We start from the raw sequence: 20,938 nt of genomic DNA on the forward strand, positions 1-20,938 counted from the left end.
GGTCACCTTGACCTTTCAGCAAAGCCAGCACTGACACAACATCACGCAGGCCAATCCAAACGAAATCTCGATTCCAAATTCCAAGTTGCAACCAATTAATTGGCCATGGCCAGGCCACTGCCAGTGGCAGTCGTGCAGGCGTGCATGCAATCTGCCACATCAAATTCTCGCCCACGCATGGGACCACCAGCGGCACCCAGGTGGCTCAACACGATTCCCAGGACTGGGCAATGCAGCTATCCATCGCTCTCGTCACCAGACCAATACTCATCTTGCTCAGACTCGTCGTCGGACTCTGGCATCGTCTGGGCACTCGAGGCAATGGCGGCCACAGTACTGTCCACAAGAGCTGGACGCCGGGACACCTCTGCTGGCGCTGACTCTGCCTGGCTCCTCCCAGAGCCGTTGGCCATGCTGCCGCTCTGCCAGCGCTGCGGGTTGCCTCGCTTCCTGATGATGGCATCAATGTACCTGCCATGCACACGCTCAAAATTTTCACCAAGCACGGCGAGGCATGATTGCAGTTCCCTGTCAACTTATCTAGGTTCTAATACCTCCCGTAGAGAAGAGGAAAGTGGAACTGATAAATGCAGGAGTGTTGTTGACATGGGAGAAAGGATGCTTACTTGTCTGTGCGTTGGGCCCGTTGCATGGCAGCCACAAGGTGGGGGTTGAGCGCCGGTCGGCTCTTGCCGTCGGCGGCGTTGCCGTCAGCAGCCGCCTCGCTTGCAGCGCCATCCTGGCTCGCGCGCTCCTGCCATCTCACCTGCCTGGCCCATTTGCGCGTCGCAGCGGCAGGCAGCTTGCGTGCATTGCCTGCACATGCCAGTGAGTCACTACTGAGGAAATCCAGTAGCGTGCGTGTTGCTAATCAAGTTGCCCAGCAGAAGCACTGAATGCGTGAGACTCCCAGCCTGGCTTTCCCATTCAGCCAACGACAGATCACATGAAATGGACCCAGCAAATAATCGTGCAACGCACCGAGCTTCACGAAACCTCCCGGCAATTAAATTGCAACAGCGCTTCTGTCGCAGACAAAATCTTGCGCAGGGAGCAGGGCCGAGTGCTGCACCTGCGGCAGTGGTGCGTGCAGGGGGCGCGAGGGGGGATGAAGCGGCGGCAGCGTCGAGGTAGGCGCGCGGCCCGGCTGCGCGCGAGGGCGCGGGGGTGGGGTTGCCGGCCCAGAACTTGGAGAAGCACTGCTGCGCGTCCTTGCCCGGCACCTGCTGCGCCACTCGCTGCCAGAAGGCGTTCCCTGTCGGATCCTCCTCTGCATGCGCCCTCTGCAGCACACCACAGCCCGCACAAGTCATGGAATTGATGCAAAACTCACTCCCTATCCACTCCAAACAGATGCATGTAAACATGTGTCCTACTCACAATGTGCATAATGTACAGGGTGAGGGAATGCGGGGCTCCCTGACAAGACCTTCCTGGGGATGTCGCAAAAGTCTCCAACACGATGGAACGATGTAATGAACCAATTGCCTAGGTGAAAGCCAATTGTCCGGCAATATTCAATTGGAAAGGCTGTGGGTGCCCTCAGTCCCGAAAGATGATTGTCATATTCATCAGTGATAGGTACCGACCAAAGTCCCGTCAGAGTTTGTTGTGTCTTCATTTGGTCATCACTGGGCACCCACAACCCCCTGAACTACCCCCAGAAAAATGCATGCTCAGGTGCAAGTTGCACCTGGAGTGCATCTCTCTGCGTCTGTGTCCAGCCATCAGCATCCTCCTCTTCGTCATCGCCCTGTGGGCCCCGCACAGGCGTGGCCACCTCTGTAGCGGCAGCCGATGTGTCGCCCTGCCTATCTGGCGTATCAAGCCCGCAAGCCCCCGAAGAGCCGTCCGCGTCCCCTCTCTTGGCTTTGGTGGCCTTGGCCTTCTTCCCTTCGCCCTTCCCTGCTGCAGGGCAGGACACACTTGCTGCACCCCATGCTCATATAAACATGCAGCGCACCTGAGCTTGCTACCTCAAAACATCAAGGTCCCTATGCAAACAATATTCTGAGGACACTGCAGCCTCGTCAAGCTGCCGAAAGAGACATGCAGCATGGAGCAGGGCAGTGCATGCAGCTGAGTCATAAGATCTATGACTCACCGGGGCTGAAGCGCTGCGCCAGCAGTTGGGCAGCAGAAAGCTCCTGCGCATCGTCCTCGTAGTCCTCCAGGTCGCGCGCGGCCGCCGCCAGCTCAGCCGCGTCTTCCCGGGGCGACTCAGCCGCCGTCGCCTTGCGCAGCCTGCGCAGCCCCGGCCGCTGTTTTTCCGCCGCTGCCGCACCACCATCCCTGCCGCCGCCGCTGTCTGCAGCAGTACCCGCTGCAGTGCCCTCCTCTGTGGCTGCCCTGCTACCGGATGACTGCTGCTTGCTTTGGCCGCCCCTTGTGCCGGATGGCTTGCTGCCGGGCTTACCTTTCTGCTGCGCCTTTGCCTTACCGACGCCCTTGTCTGCGGCTGGGGATGCATGCTGCCTCTGCGACAGGGCCTCCAGCTGTGCTTGGATGCCCAGCGTCCTCCCCTTGGACGGTCCCGAGGCTGCAGGGGGATCCTCAACTGCCTCGGTGGGCTCGTTCGACACAGCCGCAGCTGCGACAGGCTCTGCAGGCGACTGATTCTGACCCTGTCCACGTTTGAGGCAGCCTCTGACCGCCCGCTCAGTGCCACAGTACCCCCTCTTTGCCCTCTTGCACACCACGCAGGTCGTGTTTCTTACAGCCCTTACCTGAGCAATTCCAGCAAACATATTGTCAGCTTGCAGGACAGAGCCAATTGTAGCACTGGAGATTTACACGACACATACGCTAAGCTTATGGTGGAGGTCAATTAGATAGACAGCCAGCACACACCCGCTGTCCTGTGACTGCAAGCTTGTCTTTGCTCGAGTACTCCACAGCTTGCGGCTCCTCTGCACCACCGTCCTTTTCTCCTGTTGGCTTCTTCCCGGTTGTGCCGCTATTGACAGGTTTGGGCTTTTTGATTGGTGGTCTGGCCGCCTCAGGGGGTTGCACTGCAGGCCGCTTCAGCCCCTTGCTCACACCCTCGACCTGAGCCACGCAGACGACACAAAAATCAGCACCTGACAGCTTCTCCAAAGAAGCGACAGAGCACAGGCATTCAGGGCATGATTGCGCACCGAAGACATAAATTTATCTGCAATTATTGCGATGAACTTGGAGAGTGTACCATTTTCCTGCCCTTCTGCGGCGCGGCGGATTTAGGGGTGGGGCTCGAGGGAGGGTTGCTGTGGCCGCTGCTGGGTGCCTTAGCGGCGGCAGCGGAGCCGTTGGTGGGGCTGGAGCGCGGCTTGGGCTGCTGGACGAAGCTCTGACACTGCTGGGCCAGCTGGTCGCTGAATCCCTGGTCGATCGCGAGCGCGTCCCGGCTCAGCCGCTGGTTGGCCCAAAACGCCAGCGGCTTCACTCGCACCCTGCCAGTCCTGGACACCTACACGGCCGACACCCACAACTTGTCTTATGATGGGTATACATCATAATGGTACACACACATGCATGATCTGTCGCAAAGTCCACATTGTGGGCAGAAACCAGGGTGATTTTGGGGGATATGCATCTGGTGGGGTACAGACCCGCAGCATTTAACTGCCTTGCACGGACTTTTGCAGAATTTGTCAAAGAGCATATGCACAGCTTTGTGGGTGTCAGCTTCCCCAAACGTCAGGCAGAAGATCATTTGCCCCAGGTGGAACAACATCTCACCTGTAGGTTTACATCAGGTGCAACTTCGGCTTTGATGGCCTGAAGCTGTTGCTCCTGCTTTGCGGTAAGGTCTGCCTGAGAAGAGGCTGGCCGCCTAAAAATATGTCAGCAGATCGGATGAGCTCCCTCTTGCGCATTCAGTTTTGCAAGTTAGATAAGATTTACAATCCTGAAGAAGGAACCATGGGCAGCACAAGATCATGCATAGAAAAATAGCCAGAGTGAAACTGCCCACTTTTTGGCGGGTTCCACAGGAGCAGAAGCCTGCTTCCGCTTCTTTCCCTGGCTCTTCTGCTCGACACCCCAAGACCCGTCGCTGTGCGTGCTTCCAACTGCTTGCTGCTCAGAAGCACCTGCTCCTGATCGGCGCCCTTTCTTTTGCCGACCCAAACCATCAGCAGCGCCCAAGTCGCTTTGCTGTTCTCCTGCACTCGGCTCCACACCCCCCCACTCCCCTGCATCTGCAGCTGGCGCTCCCGAGCCGGAAGCCTGTTCTTGTTCCGCCGCAGTACCGGCCGCATCCTCCGTAGCCTCTACTTCAGTATCATGCGGCAGGGAGAGCGCCTCGTCACATCGGTCGAGGGCCGCGCCAGCGGAGTCAGCAGGCCTGGAGGCAACGCCGCCGGAATGCGCCTCGCCCTTGAACCGGCTGGGGGTGTGCGCAGGCCTCGCGGCGTGCTGCGGCTGCCGGCCGGGGCTGTTGGCGGCCTCCTGGCTGGCATGCTGCGGCGGGGCCTGCCGCGGGCGCTGCGTGTGGGATGTCAGTGTCCTGCACTGGCCCGACGCTGAGGAGCGCTCCTGGGTGGACACTGCTGCATGGAAAGGAGCCTTTGGCGTCGCAGGCCTCGTAGCCGGCAGGCTGCTCCCTGCCAGGCCGACAGGGAACTCTGTGCGGTGGCTCGCGCTCGGGCTGTGCACTGCCGCGGGCGCCTTTTTGGGCGGCTGCTGCTTCCCTGCAGTGGACGGTTCCTGCTGGCTGGCATTCCCATCCTGGCGCTCTTCCAGCGGTGGCCTGAGGGCTGATGTGCTGCTCAGCTGCAAAAGCGCGGCGTTCTCTAGGGGCATGGGGCATGGCACGTCCCTACTGAGATCCTCGTTGTGAGCGTCATTGTGTGTGTCATTGGCGGGTTCAGCAGCTGGGAGACTGTCCGGGTCATGGGTTGGCGCTGACGTTCTTTCTAAGCCCCTCTCAAGGTCCAGGTCAGCGCACAGCTGCTCCACACACTCCACTGCCTCTGCTAGCCCGACTCCCTGCCCTTTCAACCAAGCACTGGCCTCCTGCCCATCCTGGTCTTGCTGCATCTCCTTGCACGGCAGCTCCTGGGTTCTTCGGGGGCCGCTGCCGGCCGCTGTCTGCCTGCCAGGCTCCTCATCGCTGCCCATGTCATTCAGAAATGCCTCCACCTGCCAGCCAGGGCACGCCATGGCGTCCTCCGGCGCCGATGTTCCCTCCTCTGGGCCTGTGCCACTCGCATGCGCGGGCTCCAGCAGATCCGGAAACGGGCCGAGGGTGCCAGGCGCAGCATCGCAGTCCTGCGGTTGGCAGGCTGGCCCTGTCTCCAGCAGAGCTTCCTGCAGCCTGCCGCGCTCCTCATCCCCCGCCAGGTGTGCCCCTTCCAGCGCCCACACAGCCTGCCCCACCTCTGAGTCGGGCTGCTCTGCGTCCGGCTGCTGCTCCGCCTGCGACTGCACAGCGGCAGCGACCGGCAGAAACTCCGCCAGCGGGCTCGCTTCAGGCTCCCGCCGCGCTGCCGGCGTCTGCTCCCCGCTGCTCTGCGCACTGCCCTTCAGCCTGGGGTCCCGGTGCGGCATGCGCGCGTCCTGCTGGGAGACTGGGGAAAGCGTCTGCGCATGTGGGGTGGCCGGGGAGGCAGCGGCATTTCTCGCAGCCAATCGAGGGTCACGGCTGGGAGGGACTCGAAATCCACTGGCAGCTGGTCCTCCCTGTGGTGCTGATGGCGTGCCAGGGCTGGCCTGGGCTGCAGCTGATCCCAGGGCTTTACCACTGCCAAGATGGGCTGTTGTTATGAGAGGCGAGTGCATCTGCGATGCCCGCGACGGCGCCGGAGATGCGGCCAGCACGCTCTGCAGGAGGCCGGCACTCGCAGGGCCAGGGCTGGCCCTCACAGGCTGCGGCCTCTGCAGTTGAGACGGCTGACTCGTGACTGCTACACCAGCGTTGGCTTGCGGCCATGCAACGGTGAAGTTTGGGTGTGGGCTTGGAACGGGCCTCCAGGCTGCATGCTGCCCGCTTTCCGCCCCCCACTGAGCAATCGCAGTGCCGCTCCCAACAAGCGGCGTCGTCGCTGCCTCGGCAAAGGTTGGCGGCTGCGCGCGCCAGTGCTGTCGGTGGGCGACTGGCGTGCCCCCCGTTGGCACCACCAGCGATTCAACAGCCTGCATCAACGCCATGCCATTCGACACACAAGGCATCAGAGTCCCAATGAGAGGCTTTGACAGTCGATTGCAGTCGAGGCTGAGGGGTGCCCAAGTGCTCACCCGGGGCAAGGGACTAGCGCGCACGAGGCTGTCGAAATTGGCCCTGATCTGTCTGGCGATGTCGCTGCGGTTGAACTCGCTTGCAGAGTTGGTCAGGGAGTGGTGAGGCGACCAGGCTGGCTGCTGTGAGGCATGGCCCGCAGCAGGGGCCGTCCAGGGTGAGAGAGGGCCTCTGGCATCGAGTGCTTCAGAAGGTCTGCAATGGAACCATTAACTGTGTCACTTCTGCGGCTATTTCAACCACCAAGCCCCCACTGCAAAGAAAATTCAAGCAGAGGTTTTCTGCAACTATTTAAAATACTTCAAGGATACATAGTCCTGCATCTGCTTTAGCATCCGAATGTGTGTGTTGCGCCTGTCCAACGTCACTTCCTTCATCTATCATCCAGGCCTACCGGGCAATTGTGGGCTGAGGAGTGATGAAGCCATGGGCCACTGCATTTGGGGCCTCCGAATTTCTTCTTTTGAATATGCTGCGGTCACGCAGCGGGTCAACGCGCTTCGATATGTAGAAAGGGACATCCATCAACTTTGGCACATCAGCCACGGACTAAAAAAAATTCTACGCTCTCAAACGCCCCACAGGAGGAGCTCCTAGAACGTCTCATGTGCAGTTCTTACGTTGAATGTCCTGTTGGTGAATCAGAGATTGCATGCTACATAATTTTCTGCACGTGACTTTCCAGGTCAGCTATCATAGTAGCTGCGGGCGCCAAACGTTGGAAGTGTTGGAAGCAGTGCTGCACAGACGCACTCCAATTGCATCGAAGACGGGTGATTTTAAGCTTGTTTTCAGCGTCGCAGATCATAAGTGGCAATTCTTCTGCACTTTCATCGCACGTAACATCGGTCAATTAAAACTCGCGATGGGCAAGGAAAAGGCGTCGGCTGCTCTGTTCGATCAGCTGCAGGCTGCCATCGAGGGTGGAGAGGGAGAAGAAATCGTGGGAAAGATGAAGGTGCGGAGGTTTCCTGACACATAAGCTGACAGCTTGCCCCAGAATACACTGGAGGAGCCCCATAGGCAGGTGATGGGCCAAGTCCCTACATCTCTATTCAGTTATTCTTATCCCCTCTCAGATCATTTGTGCCTGCCGATCACTCAGCAGGATTTGTTGTCGCCTCGGATGCTTGACAGGGTGCCTTTTGGCCCTGTACCCTTCAGCTGTACAAGGTCTTCAGAAAGTGCTGACTGTGCTCATGTGCAATGCAGGGAATTGTGGTGTTTGATATTGATGGTGAGAAGTGGACGTTGGATCTCACGCCCGGCTCACGCAGCGTGAAGAAGGGTGCACCAGAGGGCAAGCCAGACCTGACCCTCACCATCTCTGACGAAAACTTCGTCAAGCTTGTCATGGGCAAGATGGGACCTCAGCAGGTGACATTCACAATTACAACATCAACGATCCTCATTGCCAGACTTCAAGAATGGTTTAATTGAATCCTGCCTCTTGCCTTGCTGTCGCGGTGAGACAAGTGGTGCGTTGCCTGGCCATGCAACAAGTGACATCCTGATCATGTGGTGCTGCAGGCTTTCTTGATGCGCAAGTTGAAAATTGGAGGCAGCATGGCACTTGCCTTGAAGCTGCAGCCTATCCTGGATGCAGCCGCACCTCGCGCCAAGCTCTGAGCCAGTCAGCAGAACAGTACTGTCGAATGGCAGTCAAAACGACTGCCTGCATTGTTGTACATTGTTGCCGCAGTGCTGCACAGAGTGACATCAGAATCACAATTGTGAACTAGGTTCTTGATATTTTTGCACGACAAGGAGTACTGTTGCGCAGCTCTCTTGTATCTGCTGGCTTTCTTTGTATTGTTAGGTCCTGGTTGTTATCAACCACAGACCTTGTGATAGGAACTGCTAGGCGGTATGCCTTCTGCGCTGTCTTGCAGATTTAAGTGTGGAAAAAGCCTGGATCATGTCAGGTATAGGATGCAGGTGTGTACATTGATACTAGTGGTGATGTGCATTTGCAACGTCATTTATAATGTAGGGGCTGTTGCCAATGTGGTGATGTGCGTTTGCAACGTCATTTATAATGTAGGGGCTGTTGCCAACGCTAGCCCAGGAGCATAGCTGTCACCCTTGCGAGCACGATGAAAAGTTGCCAGGCACAAATGGGTGTAATGGGTGGATGAACGCTAAATGCATGTCAGCACCACAATGTTGCATCTGCAGTCCTCAGTCCCCATAATAGTTATGATGATCTTATGCTGCTATCCGACAAGGCTACCGGTGGTACATGCGTATGGTACCTATCTATGCAATTAATGCTCAAGATTGACAGCATTTTTTCTGCAGGCTGTCCCCGTGCAGTGGTCCTCAACCGCTGAGTGGCCATGTCACTGCACGTGCGCGGGGCAACAGGGCTGCCGGCTGTTCACCGCCCACTGCATGCCATGCCTTGCCATCATGCTTCCCAGGCGCAGTGGGTCCCCAGGGCGCTAGCGGCAGCCTGTATACAAATGCACCTGAGCTACCACCTCGCGGTGGCTCATTGGGGCCCTGGCAGGGCCTGCACGTGTGCAGGTGACCCTACAACTGGTCATTGTGAGTACATCTGCCCAAGACAGGAGTACTATCAGCGACTCAATCTGCAGATGATTGCAAATGTTGAGGCGAGTGAATACGTCAAGACATGTTCCTTGGACAAGCATTTCTGGCCTGGCAGGCCACAACGGCGTTCCACAACGGTTACGGTTGCGGTTACATTACCCATTGACTTCGCCTTTTCGGGATATCTGTGGTAAGAGGGTGAAGATTTGGGACGCCATTTGGACGGGGGAGAGTTTCCAAGAAACATCGAGCAAACTTTAGAATGTCACAAGCCTCAGGGTAAGAGATTGGTCACGGGTGTGCGTAGTAGTCGTTGTCTTCATAGCGACCTTTTTAAAATCCCAAATGGTGACGTGATGTGTGTAGGCTGTTGAAGAGACTTACCGCACTGGCAATAGGAGGCGGCTGTGTTGACCGTGGCAGCAGCACAAAAGTTGTGAAAGAAGGCATCTTCCTTACCAGCCCGTTCATTTCGCTAGACTTTCGTTCCGCCTGCAGCTTGATCAACGTATCTAAATGGTAAATATTTATCAAGGTATTTTATCCTGTGTGCGGACTGCTTCAGTCGTAGGAGTCGGTGCATCTTCTTCCATCACCACTGTTGAGAACCAAACTGTCTTCCTGCAAGCACCAGGACAGGTCCGATCATGAACACCTCACTGGACATGGTTGACATCGTAGCATCCTCCAAAAATGTCACTTTTTCTCGAAGTGGCTGTCTACTGCGCCAGTGCTTTTGTCTGAAGAACCAGCTTGGGTGCACAGGCAGAGTGTCTCACTGTAGTCTATTCAGCCTACTCTTGCGCGGGCCTGGATGCAGACGCTTGCTCCAAAGACAACCAGGTGCTCGGGAACTGCAGCCATCCTGCCCTTGATTGTGAAGTGCTCATGCAGCGGCTGCTCTCCTTGAAGGATTTGCTCACTTTGTTTGCAAATGCAGGATGCCTGGGTGATCCATGAGGGCCTGGGAGGTCAGAACAATCTACTGCTGGCTGTCTTTGACGGCCATGGGCAGGAGGGTGACAAAGTTTCCAGGCATGTAGCAGCAACGCTGCCGGGATTGATGGCCAACTCGTCAGCCTTCAGGGTATGGGAGAGCATCTCATCACAAATTCTTGCCTGGTTGCTTAAGCACATACATGCCCGGACAAGCTGGCGCAACAGAAATGCTACAAGATGTGGCCTCGTGCACGATGATGATAAATGTTGTTGACAAGTTGAAGTGCTCAGAGAAGTTCTGATGGTTGCCATTGTTGCAGGCCAAGCGCTTCAAGCAGTGCTGTGAGGAGCAATTCCCGGCCTGCAATGCAAGTTTGCGCAAGCTGAAGACAGTCAACTCCATGTTGTCTGGCAGCACCGGTGTCATCGCTCTGCTGCAGGCAAGCTCCTCCCTCTTTGTTCACTTATAGTAGCGTTCTATTCACAGTGCCTCACCAACATACTCTTCAGCCTAGAAGACAAATCTGCAATGATGACGTTGCTCGGCATGTAATTATGTGACAATAAGCGGGTGTCACATGCAGGCAGGAAGCAGGCTCCTCGTGGCCAACATTGGGGACTCGCGCTGCATGCTAGGCCGCATCTCCAGCACAGGAGTTGTCTCCTCGGTCTCCCTCTCTGTCGATCACATCCCGGATGTCCCCAGCGAAGCTGCACGCATCAGGGCACAAGGGGTGCGCCTGACTTCATCCACCTTTGCTTCACCATACTTGTTCTCAGTGGCCCATACATTCTGATTTCGTGAAACAACATGGGCTTTGATGCTCAGGCATGTCAAGCCATACCATTACAGCACCGCACACAGTGTTTCACATATAAAGCCTCGATGGGAAGAGCCGCCTGCTGCGTGACATCTACTGTGCATATAAAAAAAATCTACTGTCCAGGGTCGCCTGGAGCCCTACACAATAGGAGGGGAGCAGATGGGGCCAACGCGGGTGTGGCTGGCTGACAAAGACACGCCGGGGCTGTCAATGACGAGGGCCTTTGGGGACACAATTGCCTCCAGCGTGGGGGTCATTGCGCAGCCGCATGTGTTGGAGATCACTCTGGAGCCAGAGCACCAGTACCTGGTGCTGTGCAGCGACGGCATCTACGAATTCATGAGCAACGACGAGATTGTCGGCATCGTGCATGCAGAGGCCGAGAAGGGCGCACTGCCCGCCCAGATTGCCAAACTGCTGGTGCGCACTGTCTCCCAAATATGCCATCTGGGCATCCGCATATTACAGCTAAGATAATGGGAGAACATGCCTCTGTAGTCCACAACCGCAGCTACAGCCCCTTTGTATACATGCATTAGGTTGGGGAGCCTTGTAAAAGAAGTCAAATGATTATTGTGGTTGCACTGCCACTGCCATGAGAAGCAGTTTGTCTAGTGATAGTTACGTGCAGGTCCAAACGGCGCGGCACCAGTGGATGGCAGAGGAGGATGGCGGCGTGGACGACTGCACTGCCATCGTCTGCTTCCTTACGCGCGGCAACCTCAAGCCAGGCGCCCTCACTCCGGCGCCACTGCCTCCCTCCCCTGCCGCTGCTGGCATCAGCAGGCCATCCATCAGCAGGCATGCTGCCCTGTGCTACACTCAACAGAGCAGCTGTGACACATCATGTCTATTGTGGCATCAATAAACCACGCATTTTGATGGAGAGGGAAAACATTGGGAAAACATCTAGAACAAACTTGAACAAGTGAATAATGGTGGTTTTCTGGTAAACAGGCGCATGTCGGGGACTCCGCTGGTGGATTTGCCTCAGCAGATCGATGTGGCAGCCAATGCGACGCAGGCTGCCACAGCACCCGTGCCCCACTCCCCAACTCGCGCCCCTAACCGCGCCAGAGGCAAGCCCAGGAATTGGCTTCTTGCTTTTTGTCTTCTCGACTACCCTGCCAGGGACTTTCTGAAGATGCATTTAGACAAAGTATCTGAGCAGATGAATGTGCACATGCAGGTACCATTGTGCAGCTGCCCAAGGCGCCCTCAGGAAGTGCCTCTGGCAGGAAACTGACAGCAGAGGGAGGGCAGTCGATCCTGGCAGCTATCACGCAGGTTCAGCCTCACTGACACCTTTGTGATCTGTCAATATTATCAAATTCATATGGGCGCAAAGGCCTCAGATGATCTCTAAGTGGGGCAATCTATAACAAGACATGTACAGCAGGGATGCTTGAAGACAGTCCCGGCTCGGTCTTTGGGGCCATTGTATGTTCTGCAGGGCAGGTAACGATCAGGGCATGACTAATGTGGTGAGTGCCCACAGGTGCAAACGTCGCTGGACAGAGACAGTGATGTCAGCCGCAGGAACACTCGCAGCTCGCGCCGCTCTTCTGATCTACCTGGTGTGCCTGGCAGCACTGTCAGACGTACCTCGAGCAGTTCCAAATGACTCTGCAAGACAATATCACTTCTCCCTTGCGATGCCGTGATCAAATTTCTGTGAGGAAAATTCTGCACGAACGCTCTCTACAATTCTTTAAATGTGGAATTGGCATGTCACAGTGTGCACGGGTTTGCCATTGACATTGTTCACCAATTGTATGTGCCACATGGGCATGAGCTTGTCAGGCGCGGGCTGTTGTCGTATTTGGGACTTTTGCCCAGAAATCCCAGAAATGCAAATGCGCTTGCAAATATGGCATGCTAACATAAAGCATTTTTCAGCAGGCGATATTGCCTGCTGCTGTCTGTGGATTGTCTATGTGCTGGGGCTGACCATCTTCATGTACATTATCAGTGCGCCTCTTTTAGAAGAGTGGGTACAGATGCTCGACATGGCTTACTCTTGTTCCTCAAAGGTTGAAGATTTATTCACCTGCATGCAAATTGAATGCCATAGAATGCTTGTGGAGCTTGCATACTTCTCCCAAATGGAAGGTTTTTGTCTATTCTTACAGCCACGGTATTCCTTACATTCTCACTATTTGTGCCTACTCTTTCCTTGTTTCTTTGCAGCTGTGTCTGCAACAAGAGGCCTCTTTGAGTGTTGCTGCAGCATGCTCAAATTGTAATCCAGTATCTTTTCCATGCTGCTTCTGTATTCCAGGACAGGAAGTAAAATTTCCTGATTGTCTTTGCACTCATGAGGACTCTGATCAGAAGGACTCAGTCCAGACCTGCAATATTAAAACATCATTATTGATGGCAAGGGAAATTTGTCATTCCAAGCATACAAAAGTCTAGAAAAATTTGATCAGGGCGGGAGTGGTAGCTGACTCATACCGTGCATCCTGCAACAATGACTTCAGCTGACGCCGTGCAGCCTTCATGAGGTGCTTGTCACCCTTGATAGCTGCTACAAAATTCTCAGCAGCCACCCATTGCTGTCTGGACTCCTCTTCAGGGGATTGTGCACTGTCACCCAACCCTGCTCCCCCAAAATCAGCTAATGTCACACTTGTATCTGCGAAATCATGTGCAGGTCACCCCATATCGGAGAAAAGCGATTTCACAGCACCCCCGTATTCGATATGCTCACCTGTTGTGCCTGACTCACTGCCGCTGGGTGCAGTATCTGTTGCAGCGTGCTGTCTGAGCAGGTCTGACGATCCCATAGCATTCAGGCCATCCTCATCAGCGCAACACACCGCAATAGCCGCCAGCAAAGGCTCCTGCGTGAAAGTACAACCCTTTACATGGCAGTGTGCATTTAGCGAGAAAAAATAAGGTGAAGTAGTTCTGAAGTAGTTCTGATATTTGAAATAGACAGAATTTGGCGCTGGGATATTCAGACTCCTAAGAATTGACACTCAGCGTCACACCTGACTTGTGGTCAAGGAGAGAAAGTGTGTCCCGCCAAGACCGCTTGCTACAAGGAGGTTCCTGCACAACTCTGCATGCGGGTGCTCATCTGGAGGATCTATGCACAGCTCAAAAGAATAGCTGGTGTCAGCAGCGCCTGCCAGGAGATCTGCACACGTCAGAGATATTTTCAACTGCGAGTTGTTAGGAAGTGCCCTCCTGATGGATGCCCGCAACGCATGCTATGGTGAGCAGAGGGCCAAGAAAGAATGGAGCTATCCCAAACCCACTCACCGCTACAGCAGGAAAGGCCCCAACTCAGCAGCACGGTCTCAAAGCTGCTGTCCTGGAGCAGGGCTGCATGACTGAGCACCAGCCCGGCCTTCAAAAGCACCGGCGTAGACAGTACAAGTACAGCTTCTCCTGCTGTTTCTTCCCAGCTGAAATCCACAACCAAACTGCGCAGAACCTGCAGGACAGACAAAGATTCGTCAACATCCAACATGGGCATACTTTGTACAAAGCATGTCTTATAAAGAGCTTGGTTCTCTGGGTGTCCCTGGAGCCCACCTTTGGCAAGGCACAGATGAGTGGAAGGATGGCCAGTTGAGATCCAGAGGGGCCTGGAACTCCACATCGGTCCACAACTGCATCTGCCCAAGCAAGAGCTCTTATCGCCTCCCCATGGCTCAGTCCAGGACAAAGCTCATCGCCTGGGGCCCCGCCCTCTGCCTCAGACATGCCATGGCCATTTGCCTGTGCTCCTTTGTTGATGTCTACAAGGGCTGCCCTCATGGAAGGGGCTGCCGCAGCATACTGCTCTTGGTACTGCTCGCTCTCTTCTTGCAAGAGGTCATCAAGCTGTGTTCCTGCGCTCCAATCCATAGGTAAGAATATGACATTAGATTGCCAAGAACCCTGAAGATTCTTCATGTGAAGCCTGAATATAAATTTGATGAGTAATTATCTTACCTGCCAATGCCTCAGCTGCGGAGAGGCTGCCCACATCGCCGGAGAGAAGGGAGGCCGCAAAAGGGACCTCAACATTTTGGATGAGACGGTCTAGCAGCGCACTGCCTTTGGTGCAGCAAGCTTCTCCTGCCGTCTCTGAGGCGTGGCATGCATCGCTGCTCCCGGCTTCAGCAGGCCAACTATCCTGGGGTGCTGTGGCACTGAGCGCTGAGTGCCCCTTTCTAATGTGCATCAGCGCGAGCTGTAAGACTAGACCAGCCCGGCTGGCTGCCACCACGCCGGCGGCGAGCGGCAAGCGCGCAAGCTCCTGCCCTGGCTGACACTCCTGCAGCACCTCCAGCCCCCAGTGCCATGCTGTCCCTGCCAGGTGCTCCCTCAGCGCACCCCAAGATGGCGAATCCTGCTGTGGAATCGATCCAAGGACACTGCCGGGGGTTGCCTGGCTGGAGCCGCCAGTGAAGGCAGCATGGAGCAAGGCCTCGGTCTGCTGTGCCAGCTCGCCCAGTGCTGCATGCGCTATCTCTTTCTGGCCTGCTCTGTACACCTGCGCAATTGCAAACGGTAGATCCATACCGCTTAAAACTAATATTCATCGCGCTTTGCTCCCTTTCATCTAGCAGACTTGTGCAGTTTTTGCCGCAGGGTGGGCACGTTGCAGGAGCTTACAAGGGCCATGTGGGCGGCTGATCCAGCAGGCGCAGCTGCGGCCAGCTCCATGTCACTGTGGAAGCTGCCGCCTTGCAGCTTCTCCATCTTCCCCCTGAGCTGCTGCTTGAGCGCCAGCAAGGCCTGCAGGTGCACTGCCACCGGGCAGGCAAGCTGCAGGCCGCTCCTCACAGCAGGGCCTCCCGCCGGCGCGGCTGCTGCTGCTAATGGGGCCGGCTGCACCTCTATCATGCCCGACACCATCCCTTCCTGTTGCTGCACCTCGCTGCTCTCACCGTGCTTTGCCCCATTATCTGGGGGTCCACCATCACTGGAGTCTGCTGTTGGGCCTGAGGCAGGAGGAGGGGCTGTTGCAAGAAGACTGTATGCTTGGGCGCTGGGCAACAAGCAGGCAGCTGCAGCCACGACCAGAGTCGACGGAAGCGGGAAAGCACGTGTTAGATAAAATTCTGTCTGCAAGCCCAGGCGCTGCAGCAATGCGCGCAGCAGGGCTGCCCTCTCCCTCCCTGTCACAAAAAGAAAGCATCAAGAATTTTTTACCTATGGCCTTGCTCTGGGGGTTCCATGACTCTTAAGGGCCTGTGCCTTTGAGCAAACTTGCCACACTAGTAATTAGGAGATTACCTGCAGCGCTGGAGGCTTCCAAGCCCAGCGATACGCTGAAGTAGTCAGCGGTGTTTGGCTCTAAAACGAATCCATATCCGAGTAATAGCTCCTCATTTGACTTGTGGCCGTAGTTGGAATAGAGCTGGTCGCCCTGCAGTGTTGCATATTGATGGTCAGATGCTTCATGAGCAGTCAAGATCCAATACCATGCCAACACAAATTTGCTGAGCATAACCTTTGTAATTGCAGACTTTGTGAGGAAGCGAAAGTTCTCTTCGCCTGTGTTTCCAGTGTGCCAGGCTACGTGCTGCTGGGGATTATGATCGAGCATGTCTAGCACAGGAATGAGTGCAATGCCTTCCTTCCGCGCAGCTCCTGCATCAACGATGACAAAATTGAACCGCTGCACCAAGTGTCATGCTTGCTGTGACAGGTAGCAGCAAGAATGCAGAAGGCCAATCAAAAATGTGCCCTGACAGATGCTACAGGAGAGGTATCGTCTGCACCACACCCAGAGCTTTGATGTTGAAGGCTCGCGACCACACAGTGGACTTTGCCCATTTGAGAGCTGTCTCTGACATGGCCCACTGCCCACTCTCTCCTTCCAGAACGTTCGCGCCACCAAGCTCCCTGTGCCATCAGTGCAACTGGTAACACATCACAGATTACCACATGATCCCAGGAATGTGCAGGTGATTATGACTGCTGATCAGCAGACGCAGCCATATGTGACCCTAGCAGTGCTTTAAGCATAATGCAGCACACACCTTTGTATGGTGCACAATCGTGCTCTCCAGGCACGCAAGTCCTCCAGACCTTTTGAGTAGTGCTCCACCGCTGCTCCCAGACGAGTACCCTTCAGGATGTTGAGATCCTCCTCTGACCACCACAACGGGTCCTCTGCAGCACGCAATAAGCGGTTCCTTATGTATCCTCTTCATAATGCCAGCTGGCCTTGCAAAAGCAGCCATGAAGCGCTGCATTATAGCGCACCATAGCTCTGCGGGAGGACATTGATGTACTGAGCCCATTTTGAGTCTTTCCCACGAGCTTGCTCAATGAGCAGGAGGAGGCACAGTGTCCACCGCTTGTCCAGGGCATCACCAACCTCTTCCTGGCCCCTCACACATGTGCATGTGAGAGCTCTGCACAATTGACAGTATCTGTCAGCATGCTAGTGGAGTGCGTGCACACCTTCAATTGATGGAAAGCGCTCCCATAGGCTTGGTCATCCCAAGCTTGGCCCTCATGGAGCAGCAGATGCTGCGGAATGTCAAAGAGAGCAGCTGCAGCACCGAGAAATGACCATATACAGTTAGTGCTTTAAACTCAACCAGCAGCTCCTTTTAGTTGAATGCATGCTTTCGCACAATGACAAAGTGTGGTTTTATTTTGTCTATTGGATTTGTGATGGGACCTACCGTCACTCGGAATGTCTCTTTTCGCATGTAGTTGTCTTCCCCTGACTTCTATGTCTGGAAAGCTACAGCCCTTCAAGTACCGCAATATGAATTTCATCAGTATATTGAATAGTATCAAATACTGGAATACTGGCTACAGAAGTAGGCAGCCCTGCAGATCAGCACAATCTTTGCTGTTTGACAAGGTGATCTGGCGACTCTCACCTGGCTTTCAGCCCAATGTAGTAGGAGATCCATATGCTCAATGGAATGCGAATATCACAGCCGCCTGTAAGCGTTCTCGAACAATGTCTGGTCGATGAATGTGATCTCATCTTGCTTGGCAACTGATGACTCATCACCGACATTCTTTGAGCTTCTCTGCCATCCACTTCTTGGCATACTATGAAGTTTAGGCAGACTTAGAGCTCCTGAATTGCTTTTTACAACATGTAAGTGATGATCAGCTTTTAATTCCAGTATCACTTGTAGGAGTGAAAAGTCGATGCAACTGCAGATCGCTGCATTCGTTGGGTACCGTAACTGCCCGAGAAATAAATGCTCTTCATTAATGTATTCTTTACCATCAGGCGACAGAGATGTTGCTTGACTTCGCTCAGGTCCTTCCGGGCTGCAGCAGCAAGTGCAGCACAAGCTCCACAAACGAACTACCGAGATCAGATTTCTCAAGTGACTGCACCATGCCCTGGCACAGTCAAAACCTATTTTCATCACATTTTCTTGAGATGTGCACCTCAACAGACAGAGGACGTGGCCCCTGGGGCATGGTGGCCCAAGGTTGTTGAACGGTGAGGTTCCCTGAGTCCCCATCATTGGTCATGCAGTCATCAATACATTGGCACATTCATAAACTGACAGCAGCAAGCTTTGCAGGCTGCCCCCATTCCTAGCGACCTTCACAGCCATCGCACATCGTCGCAGGCACATTGATGGTGGGTAGTGGTTGACCAAGCCTGACATTGCTGTGGCCACCTCATGGCAGCTTTCTGAGAGCAAATTCTTGATCTGCTGTGCAGGTATTGTCAAGGTGACTGCGTATGAGCATGCGAATCCGGTGTCAGAACCGCCAGTCCCACCAGAGAAAGTGGACATGCTCATCTACCCAGCAGGTATGGGAAAGGTCCTCGAGCTCCAAAGCAGCAGGCCTCACATCACACAGGCTCTTTGACATGATGTGGGTGCTTGCAGGAGTGTGGTTCAAAGGGCTGCCGATCAAGAGCATCGACCATGTAATTGCGTCCCTAGTGGCAGAACCAACTGAGGACGACCCAGACTTCAGCCCGCCAATGCTCAACAAGAAAATCGCGCGCTTGGTTCGCCATGTCCCGCCTCTGGGCCTCTTCGTGTACGGAGCCATGCTTTCTTTTCCTTTGATGCCGCCCCCTGTTGAGTTGACACGGGTGAATGATGGACTAAAGAAGACATGGGCTACATGCAGGTGCTGCCATGGCAATCGGGATCTCAGATGTGGAGTGATCGGGGACAAGCTTATTCAGAGGCTGCAGACTCTGATCCAGGAGCGCGAGTGGCAGGAGAATATAAAAGTGTTCCGCTGTTCACATGTTGGAGGTCACAAGGTGATGACTGCAGACTTTGCTGGTCCTCAAGCAGCTCTCCTGGCAGTGGCAAGCACCGCCTCTAAGCAGCTCGGCGAATGGTCTGATGGGATCTTGTGGTGCAGTATGCAGGCAACATTGTCGTGTACAGCGCAGTCAGCCCATGCGATGGAGACTGGTTTGGAGGCATCAACCCTGATAATGCCGAAGAGTTTCTTGATGCTATGGCCGATGTCCAATTCGGCAGCAGCGGTGGCGTGAGTGATGAGATGCTCCGGAAGCAATGGAGAGGGCGTATGGGTCTCTCCAAGGAAGAGCAACTGGAGGTGAGCCGGTTGGGACCCCTTCAAGCACATGGACAAGGCGCCAATCTGGGTCTGTACTGTGGAGCACTTCCATGGTGGGTTGCAGAGAAGCATGGCGGACAGTAACATCACGAATCAGAAGACCTGAATACTGGAATGGATCCTACTGCAGGCTTTTGAAAGAAAAAGCCTCAGGACTGAAGATGATAATGAGGAGGAGGAGGAGGAGGAGGAGGAAGAGACTGGCGAGGAGCCCCTTGAGGATGAAGCAGACAGCGATGTGGACGGGATGGACGGTCAGCCTTGGTCTGGCCCTGGCGACGAGTCTAGCTCGTCGAGTGATAGCTCGAGTGACTCATCGTCTGATGAGGATGATTGAGGGGCATCAGTGTGCATTCAATAGCACGGATCCGATCAGGCTCAGGGTGCTTGATCTGATCAGCCTGAAGCCTCATCCATGTGGCACATGTGCCAATGTGCGCCACATGTGCCACTCTATAGCTACGTAGCGTATACACTGTATGTACTATTTTTTCATAGATTGATCAGTTTGTACATTAATGCCTTTATTTCTCCTGATGCATGTATCATTGGGTAACGAATATACAGCAAGATCAATTAGCTATTGACGAATTCTGAGGCATGCCCAGCAACAAAGGCAGATCAACACTGCAGGCAGAGCAGGGGCCAGGACATTCTCTGGAGGAGGCATGCCTGGCTCCCGCTCGCCCTTGGCATACCGTAACAGCTCAGGCAGACCGTGAATGGTACTTTATTCACCCCTGTGCACACAAAAGGCAGCAAGCGTGACACATTGAATTACGACCAATTGCAGTGATTGAGCCCATCATGAGCTTGTATGTTAGTAATTTGAATGCTCGTCTTTCAAGCTTACGGAGGGTGCCAAGATGCATGCAGACACACAGGCTGGCTTTAGGCCCAAGCTGTCCGCGGTCCATCAGTTGCTCACCTTGCAGCACTTCATTGATCGGCAGAGTCATGCCCAGGAGCCCCTGTACTGTTCTTTTCTTGATCTGAAGGGCGCGTATGACAGAGTGAAGAGGACACTGCTTGCGGCGTTTGGCCATTGACGGTTGGATACTCGCTGCAGCTGCCATTCAGTCCCTGTATGCTAATTCCACGGTGGCAGTAAAAGTTGTTACTGACGGGGCAGAGCCTGCCTTCTGAGACTGGTCTACAACAGGGTTGCCCCCTGAGCCCCACTCTATTTGGCTTGTTTGCTGATGGCTTGCCAATTCTGCTTCCTATTCTTCTATAGTACCACTTCTGCATGGGTCATAGTGTGTGCTCATCTAATTTAATTGCAAATGGATATCGACAGAATCTTGCTGCAGAGTTTCTAAGGCCCACTTCATTGGCAGTTCCGCAATATCTATGATATCTGTGGTGATGCTTGCGCAGAACACTGTCTTGCAGCAGACACTGTCTGCATGGCATGCATGCATTTGCAGAAGTGGGGCCAACATCGAATATCACTTGCAATCAGGAAGCTTCATCTGACAATCACTGTGACGGCCTGGTAGCTTTTGCACTGAAATTGCAGTTGCCGCAACTGTTGCGACTGCCCCAGCCTCTTTACCAATGGGCTGCCCGGCCGCTGCCGCAGTGCAGCACTGCCAGCTGGCAGCAAGCAAATCAATTGACTTGCAAGACTTTCGCCATGTGACCTTTCATGCATGCCTCACTGAGGCAGCCTCAGCCAGAAGGCATCGAAGAATGATTCAGCCAAGGAGACGAGTCACGCCCTATTTGGGGGCGACTATTTATATTCTGCAGCATGACGCGCTTCCTCCAAGGTTCTCCAAGGTTCCTCCAAGGTTCTGCATTATACTTATACTCGCCTTGCTTCCTCCGGCTGGCCAGATTAGGACCGTTC

The 20,938-nt window shown here is 54.7% G+C and overlaps 4 protein-coding genes across 4 annotated transcripts; 2 read left to right on the forward strand and 2 right to left on the reverse strand.

The window, feature by feature from the left end:
* Positions 1 to 236: 236 nt before the first annotated feature.
* Positions 237 to 6,745, reverse strand: COCSUDRAFT_59186 (hypothetical protein; the record flags this gene model as incomplete). The annotated part of the gene is made up of 11 exons (XM_005651153.1): positions 237 to 471; positions 627 to 816; positions 1,073 to 1,283; positions 1,694 to 1,908; positions 2,105 to 2,624; positions 2,851 to 3,048; positions 3,188 to 3,448; positions 3,721 to 3,814; positions 3,956 to 6,117; positions 6,244 to 6,415; positions 6,615 to 6,745. The coding sequence occupies 11 exons, from the start codon at positions 6,743 to 6,745 to the stop codon at positions 237 to 239; spliced, it is 4,389 nt and encodes a 1,462-aa protein (XP_005651210.1).
* A 229-nt stretch (positions 6,746 to 6,974) lies between these two features.
* On the forward strand, positions 6,975 to 12,001 carry COCSUDRAFT_64601 (protein serine/threonine phosphatase 2C; the record flags this gene model as incomplete). Its single annotated transcript, XM_005651154.1, has 10 exons — positions 6,975 to 7,178; positions 7,433 to 7,597; positions 9,717 to 9,863; positions 10,036 to 10,173; positions 10,300 to 10,449; positions 10,663 to 10,959; positions 11,171 to 11,352; positions 11,497 to 11,578; positions 11,743 to 11,826; positions 11,993 to 12,001. Exons 1-10 carry the CDS (start codon positions 7,086 to 7,088, stop codon positions 11,999 to 12,001), a joined length of 1,347 nt encoding a protein of 448 aa, XP_005651211.1. The 5' UTR covers positions 6,975 to 7,085.
* An 878-nt stretch (positions 12,002 to 12,879) lies between these two features.
* On the reverse strand, positions 12,880 to 16,773 carry COCSUDRAFT_59188 (hypothetical protein; the record flags this gene model as incomplete). Its single annotated transcript, XM_005651155.1, has 10 exons — positions 12,880 to 12,890; positions 13,253 to 13,385; positions 13,844 to 13,984; positions 14,296 to 14,384; positions 14,488 to 15,031; positions 15,154 to 15,659; positions 15,778 to 15,910; positions 16,266 to 16,389; positions 16,527 to 16,657; positions 16,753 to 16,773. The coding sequence occupies 10 exons, from the start codon at positions 16,771 to 16,773 to the stop codon at positions 12,880 to 12,882; spliced, it is 1,833 nt and encodes a 610-aa protein (XP_005651212.1).
* A 1,171-nt stretch (positions 16,774 to 17,944) lies between these two features.
* On the forward strand, positions 17,945 to 19,420 carry COCSUDRAFT_59189 (hypothetical protein; the record flags this gene model as incomplete). The annotated part of the gene is made up of 5 exons (XM_005651156.1): positions 17,945 to 17,957; positions 18,197 to 18,289; positions 18,369 to 18,493; positions 18,862 to 19,062; positions 19,214 to 19,420. The coding sequence occupies 5 exons, from the start codon at positions 17,945 to 17,947 to the stop codon at positions 19,418 to 19,420; spliced, it is 639 nt and encodes a 212-aa protein (XP_005651213.1).
* Between the last annotated feature and the right edge of the window lie 1,518 nt (positions 19,421 to 20,938).

The sequence above is a fragment of the Coccomyxa subellipsoidea genome, assembly GCF_000258705.1.
Source record: "Coccomyxa subellipsoidea C-169, whole genome shotgun sequence".
NCBI classification, from domain to species: domain Eukaryota; kingdom Viridiplantae; phylum Chlorophyta; class Trebouxiophyceae; family Coccomyxaceae; genus Coccomyxa; species Coccomyxa subellipsoidea.